This window comes from Salvelinus namaycush, chromosome 3 (assembly GCF_016432855.1).
Source record: "Salvelinus namaycush isolate Seneca chromosome 3, SaNama_1.0, whole genome shotgun sequence".
Taxonomy (NCBI): Eukaryota; Metazoa; Chordata; class Actinopteri; order Salmoniformes; family Salmonidae; genus Salvelinus; species Salvelinus namaycush.
Window position 1 is genome coordinate 82,825,130 of NC_052309.1, and position 19,986 is coordinate 82,845,115.

Here is a 19,986-nt window from a genome sequence, read left to right on the forward strand (position 1 = left end):
TCCATCCCGCTCTCTTTAGTGGCTCTGTCATTGCAGGCAAATCACACTAATTGTGTACAGATTGCGAGCGATGTCGGATTCAATTTGTTCCTGTTTACCCTCTGACTAATGGCTTCAAGGGGGAGTGGGGGTGGAGTAGGGACTTTAACAAGCCCATTCAAAGGCGCATGGGGAAGCTGGCTAGCGCTAGTTTTAATTAGCACCAGGTAGATGAATTATGGATGAGTGTGTGGTGCTGATGGTGGTTAGACTGGTCATCGTCTCATAGATAACATGAGAGAGGATAACGAGAACAGGTCTGATATGGTATGTATAGGCATGGATTAATAGTGTGTGTGTGGTCGCACGATAGCTATATAATTAGCTCAGGCAGACCTGTATTTGTTTTTTTAAATGACAGTGTTGGAGCGCATCAACAAACAGGGTTTAATATCTCCATCTAGAAGGCGCTGCCCTAGGAGCAATCCTCTAAGGATCTGAGATGGCTAGAATACCACGATAGTGAACAACTTTTTTTCATAATGCTGTGTAGCCTAGATTATCAAGCTCCATTGAGAGTGTAAAGAGATGGTTAACAAATAACAACCCATATTGTACATGGTCAGATTGCTATGCTATCTCAGATTGCTGTATGCTATGCCTTTGTGTGTAATGTAATGGCACCTCTTCCTCCAGACAGTGGGATAGTATTAGTGTCTAGTCAGTCAGGCTGGCTGGAGTCTCTCTGCAATAGAGATGTTATAAAAGACCCACAATTACCGTCCTAAAAGCTGTCGTTCCTCTGCTCCCAGTCCCTCTGGACCCCATCTCTGACACCCCGTTATGACGGCCCTCTACGTGTGCCCAAAACACACCCTCCTTTCTCCTCTCAGGAAGGCCGATGGGAAAATGGGAAAATTGGACGTCCCTAAATGTTCTGTGAACTTTCCTTTACCCCCCTTCACTCCCTTCCCTTTCATGTCTCCCATCCCACTCACTCTGGCCACAACAGGCTTAGACACAGAGTGCACTTCTAACAGACAAAACCCAGGACAAATAACCCTCTGATGGTCCCTGGGACTGTTTAGGAGGGGAAATAATCTCTCTTACAGGGGGTTTTGATCAAATCTCCACCGTGTGTATCAAAAGACAAGGTGGCGCTGTGAAATGGTCCACAGTCCTGAACTTGTGTTGTTTCTCTCTATCTCCTTCTCTCTCTGTCTGTCATGTGTAAAACCGCCTCTTTCATGGTCAGGTCCCGTCTACTAATGCAGCTCTGAGGATATCATCATTCCCAATAACACTGATTAGCCTCCTAGCATGTACTGCTATGCATAACTGTAAACTGTTCAGTTCAATGGAGAGCCCTGTGCTCATAGTTTCTAAAACAATGTACTTTGTTATTTTTTAAACATTTAGTTTCACTCATGCATGTGATATTTTATTTGATGTCCGCATTGGAAGGGGATGCTCCACCTCCTGTTATGAGATGTGTTTGGGGATGGGAATTCTGTTGATGTAGTGTTGTGTATCTCTCATTAAATCAAATCAAATGTTATTGCACACACACACACATATCCCTGTTAGTGAGAATTTCTGCTTTGCCAAGATAATCCATCTACCTCACAGGTGTGGCATATCAAGAAGCTGATTAAACAGCACGATCATTACCCAAGTGCACCTTGTGCTGGGACAATTAAAGGTCACTCTAAAATGTGCAGTTTTGTCATAACACAATGCCACAGATGTCTCAAGTTTTGAGGGAGCGTGCAATTGGCATGCTGACAACAGGAATGTCCACCAGAGCTGTTACCAGAGAATTTCATGTTAATTTCTCTACTGTTAGCCCCCCCCCCCCCCCCCCCCCCATCTACTGTAAGCCGCCTCCAACGTCATTTTTAAAGAATTTGGGAGTATGTCCAACCGGCCTTACAACCACAGACCACGTGTAACCATACCAGCCCAGGACCTCCACATCTGGCTTCTTCCCTTGCGGGATCATCTGAGACCAGCCACCCGGACAGTTGATGAAACTGTGGGTTTTCACAACTGAAGATTTTCTGAACAAACTGTCAGTAACCGTCTCAGGGAAGCTCATCTGCATGCTCGTTGTCCTTACCAGGGTCTTGACCTGACTGCAGTTTGGCGTCGTAACCGACTGCAGTGGGAAAATGCTCACCTTCAATGGCCACTGGCACGCTGGATGAGTGTGCTCTTCACGGATGAATCACAGTTTCAACTAGCAGACAGCGTGTATGGCGTTGTGTGGGTGAGCGGTTTGCTGATGTCAATGTTGTGAACAGAGTGCCTAATGGGGGAGGTGGGGTTATGGTATGGGCAGGCATAAGCTATGGACAACAAACACAATTGAAAGCACAGAGATACACCGTGACGAGATCCTGAGGCCCATTGTCATGCCATTCATCCGCCGCCATCACGTCATGTTTCCGCATGATAATGCACGGCCCCATGTCACAAGGATCTGTACACAATTCATTGAAGCTGAAAATGTCCCAGTTCTTTCATGGCTTGCATACTCTACAAACTTGTCACCCATTGAGCATGTTTGGGATGCTCTGGATCGACGTGTAGGACAGCGTGTTCCAGTTCCCACCAATATCCAGCAACTTCACACAGACATTGAAGTGGAATGGGACAACCACAGGCCACAATCAACAGCCTGATCAACTCTATGCAAAGGAGATGTTGCGCTGTGTGAGATAAACGGTGATCACACCAGATACTGACTGGTTCTGATCCACACCCTTACCTCTTTTTTAAGGTATCTGTGACCAACAGATGCATATCTGTATTCTCAGTCATGTGAAATCCATAGATTAGGGCCTAATGAATATTTCAATTGATTGATTTCCTTATATGAACTGTAACTCAGTAAAATCTTAGAAATTGTTGCATGTTGCGTTTATATACCTCTTTATATACCTCAGCCCTCTTCACGACTGTCTTGGTGTGCTTGGACCATGTTAGTTTGTTGGTGATGTGGACACCAAGGAACTTGAAGCTCTCAACCTCCTCCAATGCAGCCCCGTCGATGAGAATGTGGGCGTGCTCGGTCCTTCTTTTCCTGTAGTCCACAATCATCTCCTTAGTCTTGATCACGTTGAGGGAGAAGTTGTTATTCTGGCACCACCTGGCCAGGTCTCTGACTTCCTCCCTATAGGCTGTCTCATCATTGTCGGTGATCAGGCCTACCACTTTTATGTCATCAGCAAACTTAATGATGGTGTTGGAGTTGTGCCTGGCCATGCAGTCATGAGTGAACAGGGAGTACAGGAGGGGACTGAGCACACACCTCTGAGGGGCCCTTTAACTGTGAGGGTGCTGCTCTCTCTTTGTATTGGCACCTTGACTCGTCTAGCTTTCAATTAGAGACAGCTGGTGGCAATCAGTGACCTAATCACTCAACCTCAGGTGTAGCAACTATACAGTATTGCTCCATTATGGACCCTGTCCAGAAACAACCCCTAGCCCGTTCCCCAGGCACTTCATGTAGATCTGAAAGAATTGGATAGGTGTGGTAGTCCACCCGGCTGATTATTTTTGCCATCTTGCTTATACCTATCCAATCCTTTCAGATCTACACAAGTGTCTAGTGCTAGGGGTTGGTTCTGGACGGGGCCTTGGGCTACTAATTTAAGTGGTTCACTTTCAATAAGTCTAGCTTGCAAAGGTATGAGGACACACATGTTGCACCCACCACAGTGCACTGAATTCATATTGAAGCACATCATTTCTAATGAGCAAGTTCCTGAATGTTAGATATAATGCTCAGATATGTCCTATATATCTGCATACCCAGGCAGATAGCCTAGTGGTTAGAGCGTTGGACTTGTAACCGAAAGGTTGCAATATTGAATCCCCGAGCTGACAAGGTAAAAAACCTGTCGTTCTACCCCTGAACAAGGCAGTTAATCCACTGTTCTTAGGCCGTCATTGAAAATATGAATTGGTTCTTAACTGACTTGCCTAGTTAAATAAAGGTAAATACATTTAAAAAATAACCACCTGAACAAAAACAGTAGATGAGAAATGAAGAGCTGAATATGAAGTGTGTCCGGAACTACACTATTTATACAACATTTTGCAACTCTATGAAACAACATGCAACACTTTTGAACAGGTTGAATTTACCTACCCCTTTTCCACTTCAGATTTTAGACCGTAAGAATGGCGAGATCGATGAGCTGAAGACCATGTACAGAGCCAAGCAGAAGGAATCGGAAGAGAGTGTGCGCAAGCTGGAGAAGAAAGGTGAGAGGTCGTGGGGTCATAGTGGGGGTCGAGCCTGGAGGCAGACTCAAGGGGATATTTACACCAGTGTGTCTCTGCACACTCAGAGTAAAACCCCAGTTTAAACGCAGTGTTACTGTTACAGGGGGAGACCCCACTGGTGTGGCCCGATGCTACCCAGCTGTGCTCCTTCTAACAGCACGTTTATGAGACTCTGATATTTCACACTTGTCATAAACAGATTCTTTAGTGACAGTGCATGTTGTACAGTACACTTCCAGCACAGAGCGATTTAGTTGCAGACGTTCTCTATACTCAGCTTTAACCCATTGACACTGGGAGATTGGAGATATTCTCAGTGCTGACATACAATATGAAACAACAATGACGAGGAATACAAAGCATGTGACTTTCACAGAACTTGGTTGAAGTAGTGTGAAAGAAACAAACGTTATTTATGTGTGTGTGCCTTGAGGCTGGGCCTTACTGAGTTCTCTGTGTGTGTGTGTGTGTGTGTGTGTGTGTGTGTGTGTGTGTGTGTGTGTGTGTGTGTGTGTGTGTGTGTGTGTGTGTGTGTGTGTGTGTGTGTGTGTGTGTGTGTGTGTGTGTGTGTGTGTGTGTGTGTGTGTGTGTGTGTGTGTGTGCCTTGAGGCTGGGCCTTACTGAGTTCTCTCTCTGTGTGTGTGTGTGTGTGTGTGTGTGTTGTTTTTCCATCCACAGTTCAAAGCGTGGTGCGCGAGTCCCAGGTCATCCGTGAGAGCAAAGAGAAGCAGATCGGCGAGCTGAAGAAGATGTCAGATCAGTGCACCGACTCCCTGAAAAACGAGTGGGAGAAAAAGGTAAAGGAAAGTTGAAGGGCTGAAGTCGATTTCCAACCAGCCCTAGCCCCTAAGCACTCCTAAGCCTGAGGAAGGCTGCAATGGAAGGATTTGAAAGGGCGGAATCTGGGCTGACCTCAACCAAGCCAGGCTCACTATAGAGCTGGGAAATCTTTATTCTAGTCATTTCTATGTAGGCTCACTTGGCCATGCCTGTGTTTTTTTTACTGAAAAAATGATGTTAGGACTTCTTCTCTAAGTTGTCTTTTCAGTCCCACTAACTCTAGTTAACTAAGCTGCTCAATGAGATCTTAATGACATTTCCCCTTATCTGTTCAGGGTCACCAAGCATATGATAGTGAAATCCATAAGGGAAGCTCTGCTTAGATGTATGAGAAAAAGTAACTCTCCTGCCCTCTTAAGGATCTGCCCCTTTTTTTCAATTTTCACCTAAAATGATATACCCAAGTCTAACTGCCTGTAGCTCAGGACCTGAAGCAAGGATATGCATATTCTTGATACCATTTGAAAGGAAACACTTTGAAGTTTATGGAAATGTAAAATGAATGTATGAGAATATAACACATTAGATCTGGTAAAAGATAATACAAAGAAAAAAACATGCGTTTGAGAAGGGCCATAATGTATTATTCCTGCCCAGGCACAATTTATCCAATGAACCATTGTATTTCTGTTCAAAATGTTGTATCAAGGTCCGTGGGGCGACGCACAATTGGCCTAGCGTCGTCCGGGTTAGGGAGGGTTTGGCCGGTAGGGATATCCTTGTCTCATCGCGCTCCAGCGACTCCTGTGGCGGGCCGGGCGCAGTGCGCGCTAACCAAGGGGGGCGGGTGCACGGTGTTTCCTCCGACACATTGGTGCGGCTGGCTTCCGGGTTGGAGGCGCGCTGTGTTAAGAAGCAGTGCGGCTTGGTTGGGTTGTGCTTCGGAGGACGCATGGCTTTCGACCTTCGTCTCTCCCGAGCCCGTACGGGAGTTGTAGCGATGAGACAAGATAGTAATTACTAGCGATTGGATACCACGAAAATTGGGGAGAAAAGGGGGTAAAATTTTAATAAAAATAATTTCAAAAAAGAAATTGTTGTATCAAGACTGCCCAAATGTGCCAAATTGGTTTATTAATAACTTTTCAATTTCATAACTGTATGCACTCCTCAAACAATAGCATGGTATTCTTTCACTGTAATAGCTACTGTAAATTGGACAGTGCAGTTAGATTAACAAGAATTTAAGCTTTCTGACAATATCAGATATGTCTATGTCCTGGGAAATGTTCTTGTTACTTACAACCTCATGCTAATCGCATTAGCCTACGTTAGCTAAACCGTCCTGTGTGTGGGACACCGATCTGTAGAGATCCTTAAGAGGTTTTAAAATAAGGTCTCTCGCCCCTGAATAAGGAGTGACTTGATATATCTATTGAGAGCGAGACAGAGCGACGCAGGGAGAGACAGAGCGACGCAGGGAGAGACAGAGCGACGCAGGGAGAGACAGAGCGACGCAGGGAGAGACAGAGCGACGCAGGGAGAGACAGAGCGACGCAGGGAGAGACAGAGCGACGCAGGGAGAGACAGAGCGACGCAGGGAGAGACAGAGCGACGCAGGGAGAGACAGAGCGACGCAGGGAGAGACAGAGCGACGCAGGGAGAGACAGAGCGACGCAGGGAGAGACAGAGCGACGCAGGGAGAGACAGAGCGACGCAGGGAGAGACAGAGCGACGCAGGGAGAGACAGAGCGACGCAGGGAGAGACAGAGCGACGCAGGGAGAGACAGAGCGACGCAGGGAGAGACAGACTCAGAGAGAGACAGACTCAGAGAGAGACAGACTCAGAGAGAGACAGACGCAGAGAGAGACAGACGCAGAGAGAGACAGACGCAGAGAGAGACAGACGCAGAGAGAGACAGACGCAGAACAGGCCAGAGTTGGTACAGTAGAATGTCTCTGATTGGACACCTGGGCCAGTGGAGGTAGCCATGGTACCACACGTAGTAGTTGTGATAGGCTGACTGACGCTGTGGTGTCCGTTGCCCCTCTTCCCCCCAGCTGCACGCGGCGGTGGTGGGCATGGAGCAAGAGAAGTTTGACCTGCAGAAGAAGCAAACAGAGAACATTCAGGCGCTGCTGGAGGACACCAACCAGAGGCTGGCTAAGATGGAGGCTGAGTATGGTGCCCAGACACAGGCTACCGTGAGTGGGGGAGATGGGGGGAGTTGGAGGAACACTGTTTTCACCATCAGTAACACTTACTGTATACACCCTCTGTCTCATGTTTGAACACGCCCCCTCATAAAGTGTTTGCGGACAAACAGAGCTGACATGAAGGGTGAGGCGTCCTATCTTACAGTTGAAGTCAGAAGTTTACATACACTTACGTTGGAGTCATTTAAACTCGTTTTTCAACCACTCCACAAATTTCTTGTTAACAAACTATAGTTTTGGCAAGTCGGTTAGGACATCTACTTTGTACATGACACAGGTAATTTTTCCAACAATTGTTTTCAGACAGTTTATTTCACTTATAATTCACTGTATCACAATTCCAGTGGGTCAGAAGTTTACATACACTAAGTTGACTGTGCCTTTAAACAGCTTGGAAAATTCCAAAAAATGATGTCATGGCTTTTAATAGGCTCATTGACATCATTTGAGTCAATTGGAGGTGTACCTGTGGATGTATTTCAAGGCCTTCCTTCAAACTCTGTCAAACTTTGTCAAACTTTGCTTGACATCATGGGAAAATCTTTTTAAAAATGTAGCCCTCCACAAGTCTGGTTCATCCTTGGGAGAAATTTCCAAACGCCTGAAGGTAGCACGTTCATCTGTACAAACAATAGTATGCAAGTATAAACACCATGGGACCATGCAGCCATCATACCGCTCAGGAAGGAGACGCATTCTGTCTCCTAGAGATGAAGATACTTTGGTGCGAAAAGTGCAAATCAATCCCAGAACAACAGCAAAGGACCTTGTGAAGATTCTGGAGGAAACAGGTACAAAAGTATCTATATCCACAGTAAAACAAGTCCTATATCGACATAACCTGAAAGGCCGCTCAGCAAGGAAGAAGCCACTGCTCCAAAACCGCCATAAAAAAGCCAGACTACGGTTTGCAACTGCACATGGGGACAAAGATCGTACTTTTTGGAGAAATGTCCTCTGGTCTGATGAAACAAAAATAGAACTGTTTTGCCATAATGACCATTGTTATGTTAGGAGGAAAAAGGCGGAGGCTTGCAAGCCGAAGAACACCATCCCAACCGCGAAGCATGTTGGTGGCAGCATCATGTTGTGAGGGTGCTTTGCTGCAGGAGGGACTGGTGCACTTCACAAAATAGATGCCATCATGAGAAAGGAAAGTTATATGGATATATTGAAGCAACATCTCAAGACATCAGTCAGGAAGTTCCAAATGGACAATGTCCCCAAGCATACTTCCAAAGTTGTGGCAAATGGCTTAAGGACAACAAAGTCAAGGTATTAAATTGGCCATCACAAAGCCCTGACCTCAATCCTATTAACAATTTGTAGGAAGAACTGAAAAAGCATGTACGAGCAAGGAGTCCTACAAACCAGACTCAGTTACACCAGCTCTGTCAGGAGGAATCGCCCAAAATTCACCCAATTTATTGTGGGAAGCTTGTGGAAGGCTACCCGAAACGTTTGACCCAAGTTCAACAATTCAAAGGCAATACTACCAAATACTAATTGAGTGTATGTAAACTTCTGACCCACTGGGAATGTGATGAAAGAAATACAAGCTGAAATAAATCATTCTCTCTACTATTATTCTGACATTTTACATTCTTAAAATAAAGTGGTGATCCTAACTGACCTAAAACAGGGACTTTTTACTGGGATTAAATGTCAGGAATTCTGAAAATCTGAGTTTACATGTATTTGGCTAACTTCTTCTGGCTGCAAGCCCGAGGCCGGCCACAATATGACAACAGCCACTTCAAGTGCAGGGCGCGAAATTCAAAATATATTTTTTTGAAATATTTAACTTTCACACATTAACAAGTCCAATACAGCATATGAAAGGTACACATCTTGTGAATCCAGCCAACATGTCCGATTTTTAAAATGTTTTACAGCGAAAACAGCACGTATATTTATGTTAGCTCACCACCAAATACAAAAAAGGACAGACATTTTTCACAGCACAGGTAGCATGCACAAAGCCAACCTAACTAACCAAGAACCAACCAAACTAACCAACAAACAACTTCATCAGATGACAGTCTTATAACATGTTATTCAATAAATCTATGTTTTGTTCGAAAAATGTGCATATTTCAGGTATAAATCATAGTTTACATTGCAGCTACAATCAGAAATTGCACCGAAAGCAGACAGAATAATTACAGACACCAACGCCAAATACCTAAATACTCATCATAAAACATTTCTGAAAAATACATAGTGTACAGCAAATGAAAGACAGGCATCTTGTGATTCCAGCCAATATTTCCGATTTATTAAGTGTTTTACAGCGAAAACACAATATAGCGTTATATTAGCTTACCACAATAGCCAGAAACACAAGCCATTTCCCAGCAGCAAAAGTTAGCAATCGTAACAAACCAGCAAAAGATATATAATTTTTGACTAACCTTGATATGCTTCATCAGATGACAGTCCTATAACATCAGGTTATACATACACTTATGTTTTGTTCGAAAATGTGCATATTTAGAGCTGAAATCAGTGGTTATACATTGTGCTAACGTAGCTACTTTTTCCCACAACGTCCGGATATTTTTCTGACACTTTTTCTGACACACATATTCTGACCAAATAGCTATTCATAAACATAACTAAAAAATACATGTTGTATAGGAAATGATAGATACACTAGTTCTTAATGCAATCGCCGTGTTAGAATTCTAAAAATAACTTCATTACGACATAAGGCTTACGTTATGGCGAGCGAGTGCCCAAAACCTGGGCGCAAAACTAATAGTACACAGTTCGACAGATATATGAAATAGCATCATAAAATGGGTCCTACTTTTGCTGATCTTCCATCAGAATGTTGTACAAGATGTCCTTTGTCAAGAACAATCATTGTTTGGATTTAGAACGTCCTTTTTCCCTCTTGAATTAGCAAGCGCACTAGCCAAGTGGCGCGAAGCTCTCCTTCCTGAACAAAGGCACACAACGCAACACGCCTAACGTCCCGAATAAATTTCAATAGTCTAATAAAACTATATTGAAAAAACATACTTTACGATGATATTGTCACATGTATCAAATAAAATCAAAGCCGGAGATAGTAGTCGCCTATAACGAAAGCTTTTCAGAAGGCAATTCCAGGTCCAACCTCGCGCTTTCCAGAAAACAGGAAATGGGTGACACGTCATTCCAAGAGGATTTATTCCATCTCAGACCAAGATAAACACTCCATTTCTTCTCTCACTGCCTCTTGACATCCAGGGGAAGGTGTATGACGTGCATGTATACTACTACGTATCATGCCCATTTATAGGCAGGACCTAGAAGAGAGCATCGATTTCAGATTTTCCACTTCCAGGTCAGGAAGTTTGTGCCAAATGAGTTCTGTTTTACTCACAGATATAATTCAAACGGTTTTAGAAACTAGAGAGTGTTTTCTATCCAATAGTAATAATAATATGCATATTGTACGAGCAAGAATTGAGTACGAGGCCGTTTGAAATGGGCACCTTTTATCTGGCTACTCAATACTGCCCCTGCAGCCCAAACAGGCTAAGGTGTATGTAAACTTCTGACTTCAACTGTACCTTCCACCTTGTAAAAGTTTCTCTGCCTTTGCATCTGTGTCCTGGGACCGAATCCCATCTAACCTGTGTGTGTGTGTGTGTGTGTGTGTGTGTGTGTGTGTGTGTGTGTGTGTGTGTGTGTGTGTGTGTGTGTGTGTGTGTGTGTGTGTGTGTGTGTGTGTGTGTGTGTGTGTGTGTGTGTGAGAGAGAGACACCTAAGGTAGGTGGGACAAAGTAGGGGTGGGGGATTAGGTATGGATGATCAGCAACAGGGGCCATTCAGACACAGTACGGTACTTCATGAATTTAGCACACACACACTTTCTCTCACTTTCGCTCTCACACACACATTCTCTATCTCCCTCTCTTACACACGCAGATATTTGCATTCAATAGCTTTCACAGGTAATGTGTACTCCTACCCATACACACACACGTTCTTTTTTTCACTCTATCTCACACACACACACACACACACACACACACACACACACACACACACACACACACACGTGCGCTCCCACTTGCAGTGAGATAGTCTGTCAGCAGGATGGAATTTAAGAAGCATCAAAAGCGGGCCGTGCAAGGCCGGGTAAGACCCCTCTTTAATAACTAAACACAGGCTATAGCCAGGTGAGGCCCGCAACATGAAAGGGCCCTCTTTCACTGGAAATTAGGTGCTCTACCCCTGTTAGTTTAGGCTGACCTCCACACAGAGGTACACATGCACGGGTGTGCACTCACACTCAAATACACACACACACACTCACATACACACCCCTGTTCTCTTCATAAGAAATGTCAGCTGAGGTGAGGTAGCTCTGAACTCCCCCTCTCTATTTGATGTCTCAGTATCGAAGCCCTCTGAAATATTTTGTTTGTCTTTCATCATGCAACCGTGTGCAGTGTTTTTGGTGCTTGCCAAAAAACAAAAGGTAAAGTGAAGTTTATCAAAGCTATCTGACAGAGTGAGAGTTTCAACATATGACACACACATTTTCACGTAGGCTTCTTACCCAAAGAAAGGTGTTTTGACACCTGTAATTGTTTTTGGAACTTGTCTGGTGTCTAGAACAGTTCAGGTAGAGCAGCTGCTAGTGTGTATGTCAACATGAAGACAAGATGAAATATGACTGAAATCTCTTTGTTTGTGCTTGTCTGTGTGCGTCAACGGAGACAAAGAGAACAGAGCATGTCCCTGACAGGCCACTGCAGTATTCCTGTACCATAACAGCATCTTTAGCTGCATCACACACACCCACAGGTGGCATACAAGCACTCCAAGTCTTCTGCTGCTGTGTAATATGTGGGAATATGTTTACGTCTTCTGCTGGTGTGTAATATGTGGGAATATGTTTAAGTCTTCTGTTGGTGTGTAATATGTGGGAATTTGTTTAAGTCTTCTGTTGGTGTGTAATATGTGGGAATATGTTTAAGTCTTCTGTTGGTGTGTAATATGTGGGAATATGTTTAAGTCTTCTGCTGGTGTGTAATATGTGGGAATATGTTTAAGTCTTCTGCTGGTGTGTAATATGTGGGAATATGTTTAAGTGAGACCGCCTCTTTAACTGGCATTGGTAGGTCATCCATCACTGAATATTGAATCTGTTACATTATGTTACGCAACTTCTCTTTGATGAATATTTTGGGCACCAAATGAATTTTTTTATCACTTTAAAGAAGACCCATTTTATCCTAGTTAAATCTATGAAGGACACAGGAGAGCGAAGCTAATATGTAGCCTATCACTACACACTTGTCACTTTGTGTCTGTCTCTCTGAAGGAGCCCATTAGTGGAGTTCAGTGCCGGTAATGTAACGTGCTGCTAACACCTGGTGCTCAGGGGAGTGCGCCAAACACACACACACACACACACACACACACACACACACACACACACACACACACACACACACACACACACACACACACACACACACACACACACACACACACACAGCCTCTCCGTCTCATCCCATGCCAGGGCGTTAAGTGTCAGCACACGTCCTGGCTCAGTCCTCCTTCGTTCCCCCTTCATTTTCTTAAGGCACTCTTGTTGGCCGCTTGCAGACAATTTACAAAGGACCCCTCTCATGGGGCCTGACGGCGCTGGCCGTCCCTCTCTGTCCCAAAAACACACAGAGCTCTCCTATCTCAGCCAGCTCTCATCGGTTAGAGAGGACTGCACACTCCCCATCCAGCCACTTTGTCATCACTTGTATCAACCTGCGAATGCGCTGCATTTCAAACTGTCACACAGAGAGTAGGTGGTTGAATCAACTGTTTTTATTAGGACACTAGTAGAAGCATCACCCAGCTAGCACATTTGGTTCCTTAGAAGTTGTGGGAACGTACGTTTTTGGTTTCCCATTGGTACTGGTAACGAAGCAATCAGTTTCCTGACCGGTAAAATGGAAAGTTTTTAAACGTTCTGAGAATCGAAGTGAAAATGTAGCCTGTTCTGGGAACGTACATTTTTTATTTTTTGTTGTAGTGAGGTTCTGAAAACATTTTACTATGGTTTCCTGAAAGTTTTCCTGGGAGGTTTTATTAACCTTCTGACAATGGAAATTATAGGTTATTTTGAGGTTTTTTAATAACTTTCACTGAAAGTTTCAGTAAGACTTTTATGAACACTACTAGCTTAGTTTGGGTTAACTTTTTTTAAACTCCAAGCACAGAAAGGATGCATGAACATTTTCTGAGGCATTAGTCATGCAAATTAGTCATGCAAATACATTTATTTTTTATTGTGGCACGGCATCAGTGAGATTCAAACCTATGATCTTCTGTTCTCTATCTATAGAATTAGTCCACTGCGCCACCAGGAAAGAGAGCTAGCATGCCATGTTTTCTTAACTCTAACAAAGCTGTTCATTTTAGTATATTCAAACAGACCCCATTTCAAAGTCAACATTCAGGTCAACATTCGCAGGGCCAGACAAATTACCAGGACGTGTACTCAGAGCATGCTGGCAAGTGTCTTCACTGACATTTTCAACCTGTCCCTGACCGAGTCTGTAATACCTACGTTTCAAGCAGACCACCATAGTCCCTGTGCCCAAGAGCGCCAAGGTAACCTACCTAAATGACTACTGCCCCGTAGCACTCATGTCTGTAGCTATGAAGGGTTTTGAAAGGCTGGTCATGGCTCACATCAACACCATTATCCCAGAAACCCTAGACCCACTCCAATTTGCATACCGCCCCAACAGATCCACAGATGACGCAATCTCTATTGAACTCAACACTGCCCTTTCCCAACTGGACAAAAGGAAACCCTACGTGAGAATACTGTTCGTTGACTACAGTTCAGCGTTCAACACCATAGTGCCCTCAAAGCTCATCTCTAAGCTAAGGACCCTGGGACAAAACACCTCCCTCTGCATCTGGATCCTGGACTTCCTGACGGACCGCCTCCAGGTGGTTAAGGTAGGCAACAACACATCTGCTATGCTAATCCTCAACATGGGGCCCCTCAGGGGTGCGTGCTTAGACCCCTCCTGTACTCCCTCTTCACCCACACGACTTCGTGGCCACGCACGACTCCAACACCATCATTAAGTTTGCAGATGACACAAGTGTGGTAGCCCTGATCACCGACAACGATGAGCCAGCCTACATGGAGGAGGTCAGAGACCTGGCAACCACTCCCTCAACGTGATCAAGCCAAAGGATCTGATTGTGGACTACAGGAAAAGGAGGGCCGAGCACGCCCCCATTCACATCGACGGGGCTGTAGTGGAGCAGGGCAAGAGCTTCAAGTTCCTTGGTGTCCACATCACCGACAAACTATCCATGGTCCAAACACACCAAGACAGTCGTGAAGAGGGCACGACAACGCCTATTCCCCCTCAGTAGACTGAAAAGATATGGCATGGGTCCTCAGATCCTCAAAGATATACAGCTGCACCATCGAGTGCATGTTGACTGGTTGCATCACTGCCTGTTAGGCAACTGCTCGGCGTCCGACCTCAAGGCGCAGCTATCCTGCACCATTCCCAGAACGTTGTGGGATGGTTGTATGCAAAACAACAATAGGACCACCACACTCTCACCAAGCTCTAAGAAACAAATGGTTCTCAGAACGTTATGTGCTAGCTGGGCAGTCACAATCAGCTGGGTCATGGTCATTAATCCCCAAACAGAAGAAAACAGGGAGGGACTGCGTGGACATTTTTGTTTTCCTATGATGTATCCTAATGAACACGCCCCTGGACTTTGTTTGATCACCCTCGATTGAGTTTTGAATGAGGGTGTCTGTATGATTGGTAATCTGGAGCGGTTGTCTGGTTTATGAAGAATGGGATTAGAGGATTTGGTGGGATTACGTAGGCCAAGAGCAATGAGCTCAACTTCTGTCTGCCCTTTAAACTTGTATTGTGAGGAGGCAGAACTAGGCAGAGCAGGAGAAAGCGAAAGAAACAGCAGCTTGGGGAGAGAGAAAAACGCTTTTGGGAACAAGAGAGAAGATGTTTTCATAGGCAGGCGGAACAGTTGACTTTTTGAAGTCTATTTCTTTAACTTTCTCTTTGAGACTTTGCAGAGGGAACGAAGAGCCTACAGATTCATCAGATGTGTCTTTTAAAACAGTCCCACCTGATAGGATCTATCCCTGGTGCACTGAGGACTTTGATGTCTGCTTAGCTGAGAGTTGGAGAATCTGGTTGCTGAGAAAGTCGGTTCAGGCTGACTAGAATTGAGCATGAGTTCAGTTGGGTAAACTGTGCTGTGGTGCTGGGATAGTGGGTTTCAGGCCAGAGAAGGCTGGTGGGAGGAGCTTCAGGTGGGCGGGCTCATTGTAATGACTAGAATGGAATCAATGGAACAAAGTCAAACGTGATTTCCATATGTTTGATACCGTTCCATGTATTCTATTCCAATCTTTACAATGAGCCCGTCCTCCTATGGCTCCTCCCACCAGCCTCTTCTGATACTGGTAAATGGGTTTGGATTGATGAGCCACTCATGCTGTAGAACAGTGGGGGTGAAACAGAGTTGTACTGGTCTGCTATCTTAATTTGATCACTGTTGTCGCAGAGAATTTTCCTACTCAGCAGGAAATGCAAATGGTAGTGTATTCAAGGTTCAAATGGCTTCTAACGTTTCTGATTTCCACTTAAAAATGTCAGCCTTGATTTGCCCTAATGAAAAGTGTAATAATTGCAGTATTGTTTTCCTGCTGTGAGAAGGAGGGTCCTATTAAGATAGTGCATCTGTAACAGAATTGTTCATCTTGATGGTGGTCAATGATGTTCATGCTGTCTCATGCTGATGGTCCTCTCCCACTGTATAGGAGCAGACAGTGATGTTCATGCTGTCTCATGCTGATGGTCCTCTCCCACTGTATAGGAGCAGACAGTGATGTTCATGCTGTCTCATGCTGATGGTGCTCTCCACTGTATAGGAGCAGACAGTGATGTTCATGCTGTCTCATGCTGATGGTCCTCTCCCACTGTATAGGAGCAGACAGTGATGTTCATGCTGTCTCATGCTGATGGTCCTCTCCCACTGTATAGGAGCAGACAGTGATGTTCATGCTGTCTCATGCTGATGGTCCTCTCCCACTGTATAGGAGCAAACTGATGTTCATGCTGTCTCATGCTGATGGTCCTCTCCCACTGTATAGGAGCAGACAGTGATGTTCATGCTGTCTCATGCTGATGGTGCTCTCCACTGTATAGGAGCAGACAGTGATGTTCATGCTATCTCATGCTGATGGTCCTCTCCCACTGTATAGGAGCAGACAGTGATGTTCATGCTGTCTCATGCTGATGGTCCTCTCCCACTGTATAGGAGCAGACAGTGATGTTCATGCTGTCTCATGCTGATGGTCCTCTCCCACTGTATAGGAGCAGACAGTGATGTTCATGCTGTCTCATGCTGATGGTCCTCTCCCACTGTATAGGAGCAGACAGTGATGTTCATGCTGTCTCATGCTGATGGTCCTCTCCCACTGTATAGGAGTAGACAGTGATGTTCATGCTGTCTCATGGTGATGGTCCTCTCCCACTGTATAGGAGCAGACAGTGATGTTCATGCTGTCTCATGCTGATGGTCCTCTCCCACTGTATAGGAGCAGACAGTGATGTTCATGCTGTCTCATGCTGATGGTCCTCTCCCACTGTATAGGAGCAGACAGTGATGTTCATGCTGTCTCATGCTGATGGTCCTCTCCCACTGTATAGGAGTAGACAGTGATGTTCATGCTGTCTCATGCTGATGGTCCTCTCCCACTGTATAGGAGCAGACAGTGATGTTCATGCTGTCTCATGCTGATGGTCCTCTCCCACTGTATAGGAGCAGACAGTGATGTTCATGCTGTCTCATGCTGATGGTCCTCTCCCACTGTATAGGAGCAGACAGTGATGTTCATGCTGTCTCATGCTGATGGTCCTCTCCCACTGTATAGGAGCAGACAGTGATGTTCATGCTGTCTCATGCTGATGGTCCTCTCCCACTGTATAGGAGCAGACAGTGATGTTCATGCTGTCTCATGCTGATGGTCCTCTCCCACTGTATAGGAGCAGACAGTGATGTTCATGCTGTCTCATGCTGATGGTCCTCTCCCACTGTATAGGAGCGGACAGTGATGTTCATGCTGTCTCATGCTGATTGTCCTCTCCCACTGTATAGGAGCAGACAGTGATGTTCATGCTGTCTCATGCTGATGGTCCTCTCCCACTGTATAGGAGCAGACAGTGATGTACATGCTGTCTCATGCTGATGGTCCTCTCCCACTGTATAGGAGCAGACAGTGATGTTCATGCTGTCTCATGCTGATGGTCCTCTCCCACTGTATAGGAGCAGACAGTGATGTTCATGCTGCCTCATGCTGATTGTCCTCTCCCACTGTATAGGAGCAGACAGTGCAGGAGCTGGAGCTGCGTGTGAAGCAGCTGTCAGTGGAGGTGGAGAACGGTAATGTGCTGAGGCAGAAGGTGACCCAGGAGAAGGGCCAGCTGGAGATCCACATCGCCACCATCAGCTCTGAGCTTCAGGAGGCCAACCGACGGTGAGGAGGAAACCACACACCACGGTCACCCACATCCACCCACTCACTGTTCTCTTCCCAAACCTTACATGAAAAGAAGGAATAGTCTCACCCCAAAATACACAGACAGCCCCCAACTCATTTACCGACCCAATCCGACACCGAGTTCCCCAGTCTAAGCCCCAGCTCCAGCCTCTGTTTGAGCCAAGCAGTAGGCCCTTACAGTAGTGAGTGGTGCTGACTGTGTGTATGTCTGTATTGAGTATGTCTGTGTTGTGTTGTCCAGGAGGGTGTATGCAAAACAACAACCATAGGACCACCACACTCTCACCAAGCTCTAAGAAACAAATGGTTGTCAGAACGTTGAGTATGTCTGTGTTGTGTTGTCCAGGAGGGTGTCTCTGTTGAGGGAGAAGGAGCAGCAGAGTGAGCAACATGAAGACACACTGCAGAAGCTCCAGACCAAACATGAGACTGACATCAGCCACTTCCAACAGGAACACACACTCTCCGCTGCTAAGGTAGCCAACGGCATGTGCTACTAAACTACTGTAGAACACTACTGCACTGCGACAGTATCATTGCGCAACATGGTACGCAGCAACATCTGGATGTGTGTGCAAAACAAGTTCAACATTCACATTCTGCTACCATTTCTGTCTAGCCGTCTGCGCATACAAATTGATGCATACGTTCAATAAATTTAACGTATGCATCACACAGAACGCACCGCGACTGCCTCTGCAATGCAGTGCTGCAAGGCAACACAGTGTTCCATTGGAAATGAATGTACTTCTGGTGTACCAAAATGGAATGACGCTGTCGGTGTGATCGAGGCGTAAGGTACCCAACCAAAGAGTATAGAAAAACTAGATGCTACACCACTGCATTACCTGATGCTACACCACTGCATTACCTGATGCTACACCACTGCATTACCTGATGCTACACCACTGCATTACCTGATGCTACACCACTGCATTACCTGATGCTACACCACTGCATTACCTGATGCTACACCACTCCATTACCTGATGCTACACCACTGCATTACCTGATGCTACACCACTGCATTACCTGATGCTACACCACTGCATTACCTGATGCTACACCACTGCATTACCTGATGCTACACCACTCCATTACCTGATGCTACACCACTGCATTACCTGATGCTACACCACTGCATTACCTGATGCTACACCACTGCATTACCTGATGCTACACCACTGCATTACCTGATGCTACACCTCTGCATTACCTGATGCTACACCACTGCATTACCTGATGCTACACCACTGCATTACCTGATGCTACACCACTGCATTACCTGATGCTACACCACTGCATTACCTGATGCTACACCACTGAAAGAACTATTAGCTGGACTGGTCACACGCAATTCAATTCAAGGGGCTTTATTGGCATGGGAAACATATATGTTAACACTGCCAATGCAAGTGAAGTAGATAATATACCAAAGTGAAATAAACAATAAAAATGAACAGTAAACATCACACTCACAGACGTTCCACACTCTCTCAAAGATGTTGTAGAATGCTTAGATATATCTTCATGCTATATATACTATGTATGACTTATCTTCAACTGAAGCCTTGACAGCATTTATATCCCCCTGCTGCTGAGTAATATGGTTGTGTTAGATAAGACTCCTGTTGTTATCCTCGCTCTCTTTCTCTCTCTATTTTACCTTTCAGTCATTTAGCAGACGCTCTTATCCAGAGCGACAGGAGCAATTAGGGTTAAGTGCATTGCTCAAGGGCATGTCGACAGATATTTCACCTGTAGGCTCAGGGATTCGACCCAGCAACCTTTTGGTTAATGGTCCAACGCTCTTAACTTTACCACCTGCCTCTCTCTTTCTCTCCATCCCTCCGTCTCTCCCTCTCTCTCAGGCCTCTGATGTGATTGAAGACCTGGAACAGACAGTGGCTCAGCTCAGACAGCAGCTACAGGACAGTGAGCACAGGAGACTGAAACAACTCAGGGTAAAGTGTGTGTGTGTGTGTGTGTGTGTGTATGTGTGTGTGTGTGTGTGTGTGTGTGTGTGTGAGCGAGAGAACGGCTTCATTCCACAACAACTGGAAGAAGTACAAAAGACTATACAGATGTGTGTCCAGAGGCCCATAACCCCCCAGATCCTCTGCTGGATAGATTTT

The 19,986-nt window shown here is 45.3% G+C and overlaps 1 protein-coding gene across 1 annotated transcript in view; it reads left to right on the top strand.

Annotated features, from left to right (window-relative positions):
* cep112 (centrosomal protein 112) overlaps positions 1 to 19,986 on the top strand; it is a 177,268-nt gene that overhangs the window by 38,277 nt on the left and 119,005 nt on the right. The window contains exons 10-15 of the mRNA XM_038986120.1: positions 4,152 to 4,251; positions 4,951 to 5,069; positions 7,114 to 7,257; positions 17,673 to 17,827; positions 18,198 to 18,327; positions 19,723 to 19,815. Of these exons, the coding sequence (XP_038842048.1) occupies positions 4,152 to 4,251; positions 4,951 to 5,069; positions 7,114 to 7,257; positions 17,673 to 17,827; positions 18,198 to 18,327; positions 19,723 to 19,815 (741 nt within the window). The remainder of the gene's footprint in view (positions 1 to 4,151; positions 4,252 to 4,950; positions 5,070 to 7,113; positions 7,258 to 17,672; positions 17,828 to 18,197; positions 18,328 to 19,722; positions 19,816 to 19,986) is intronic.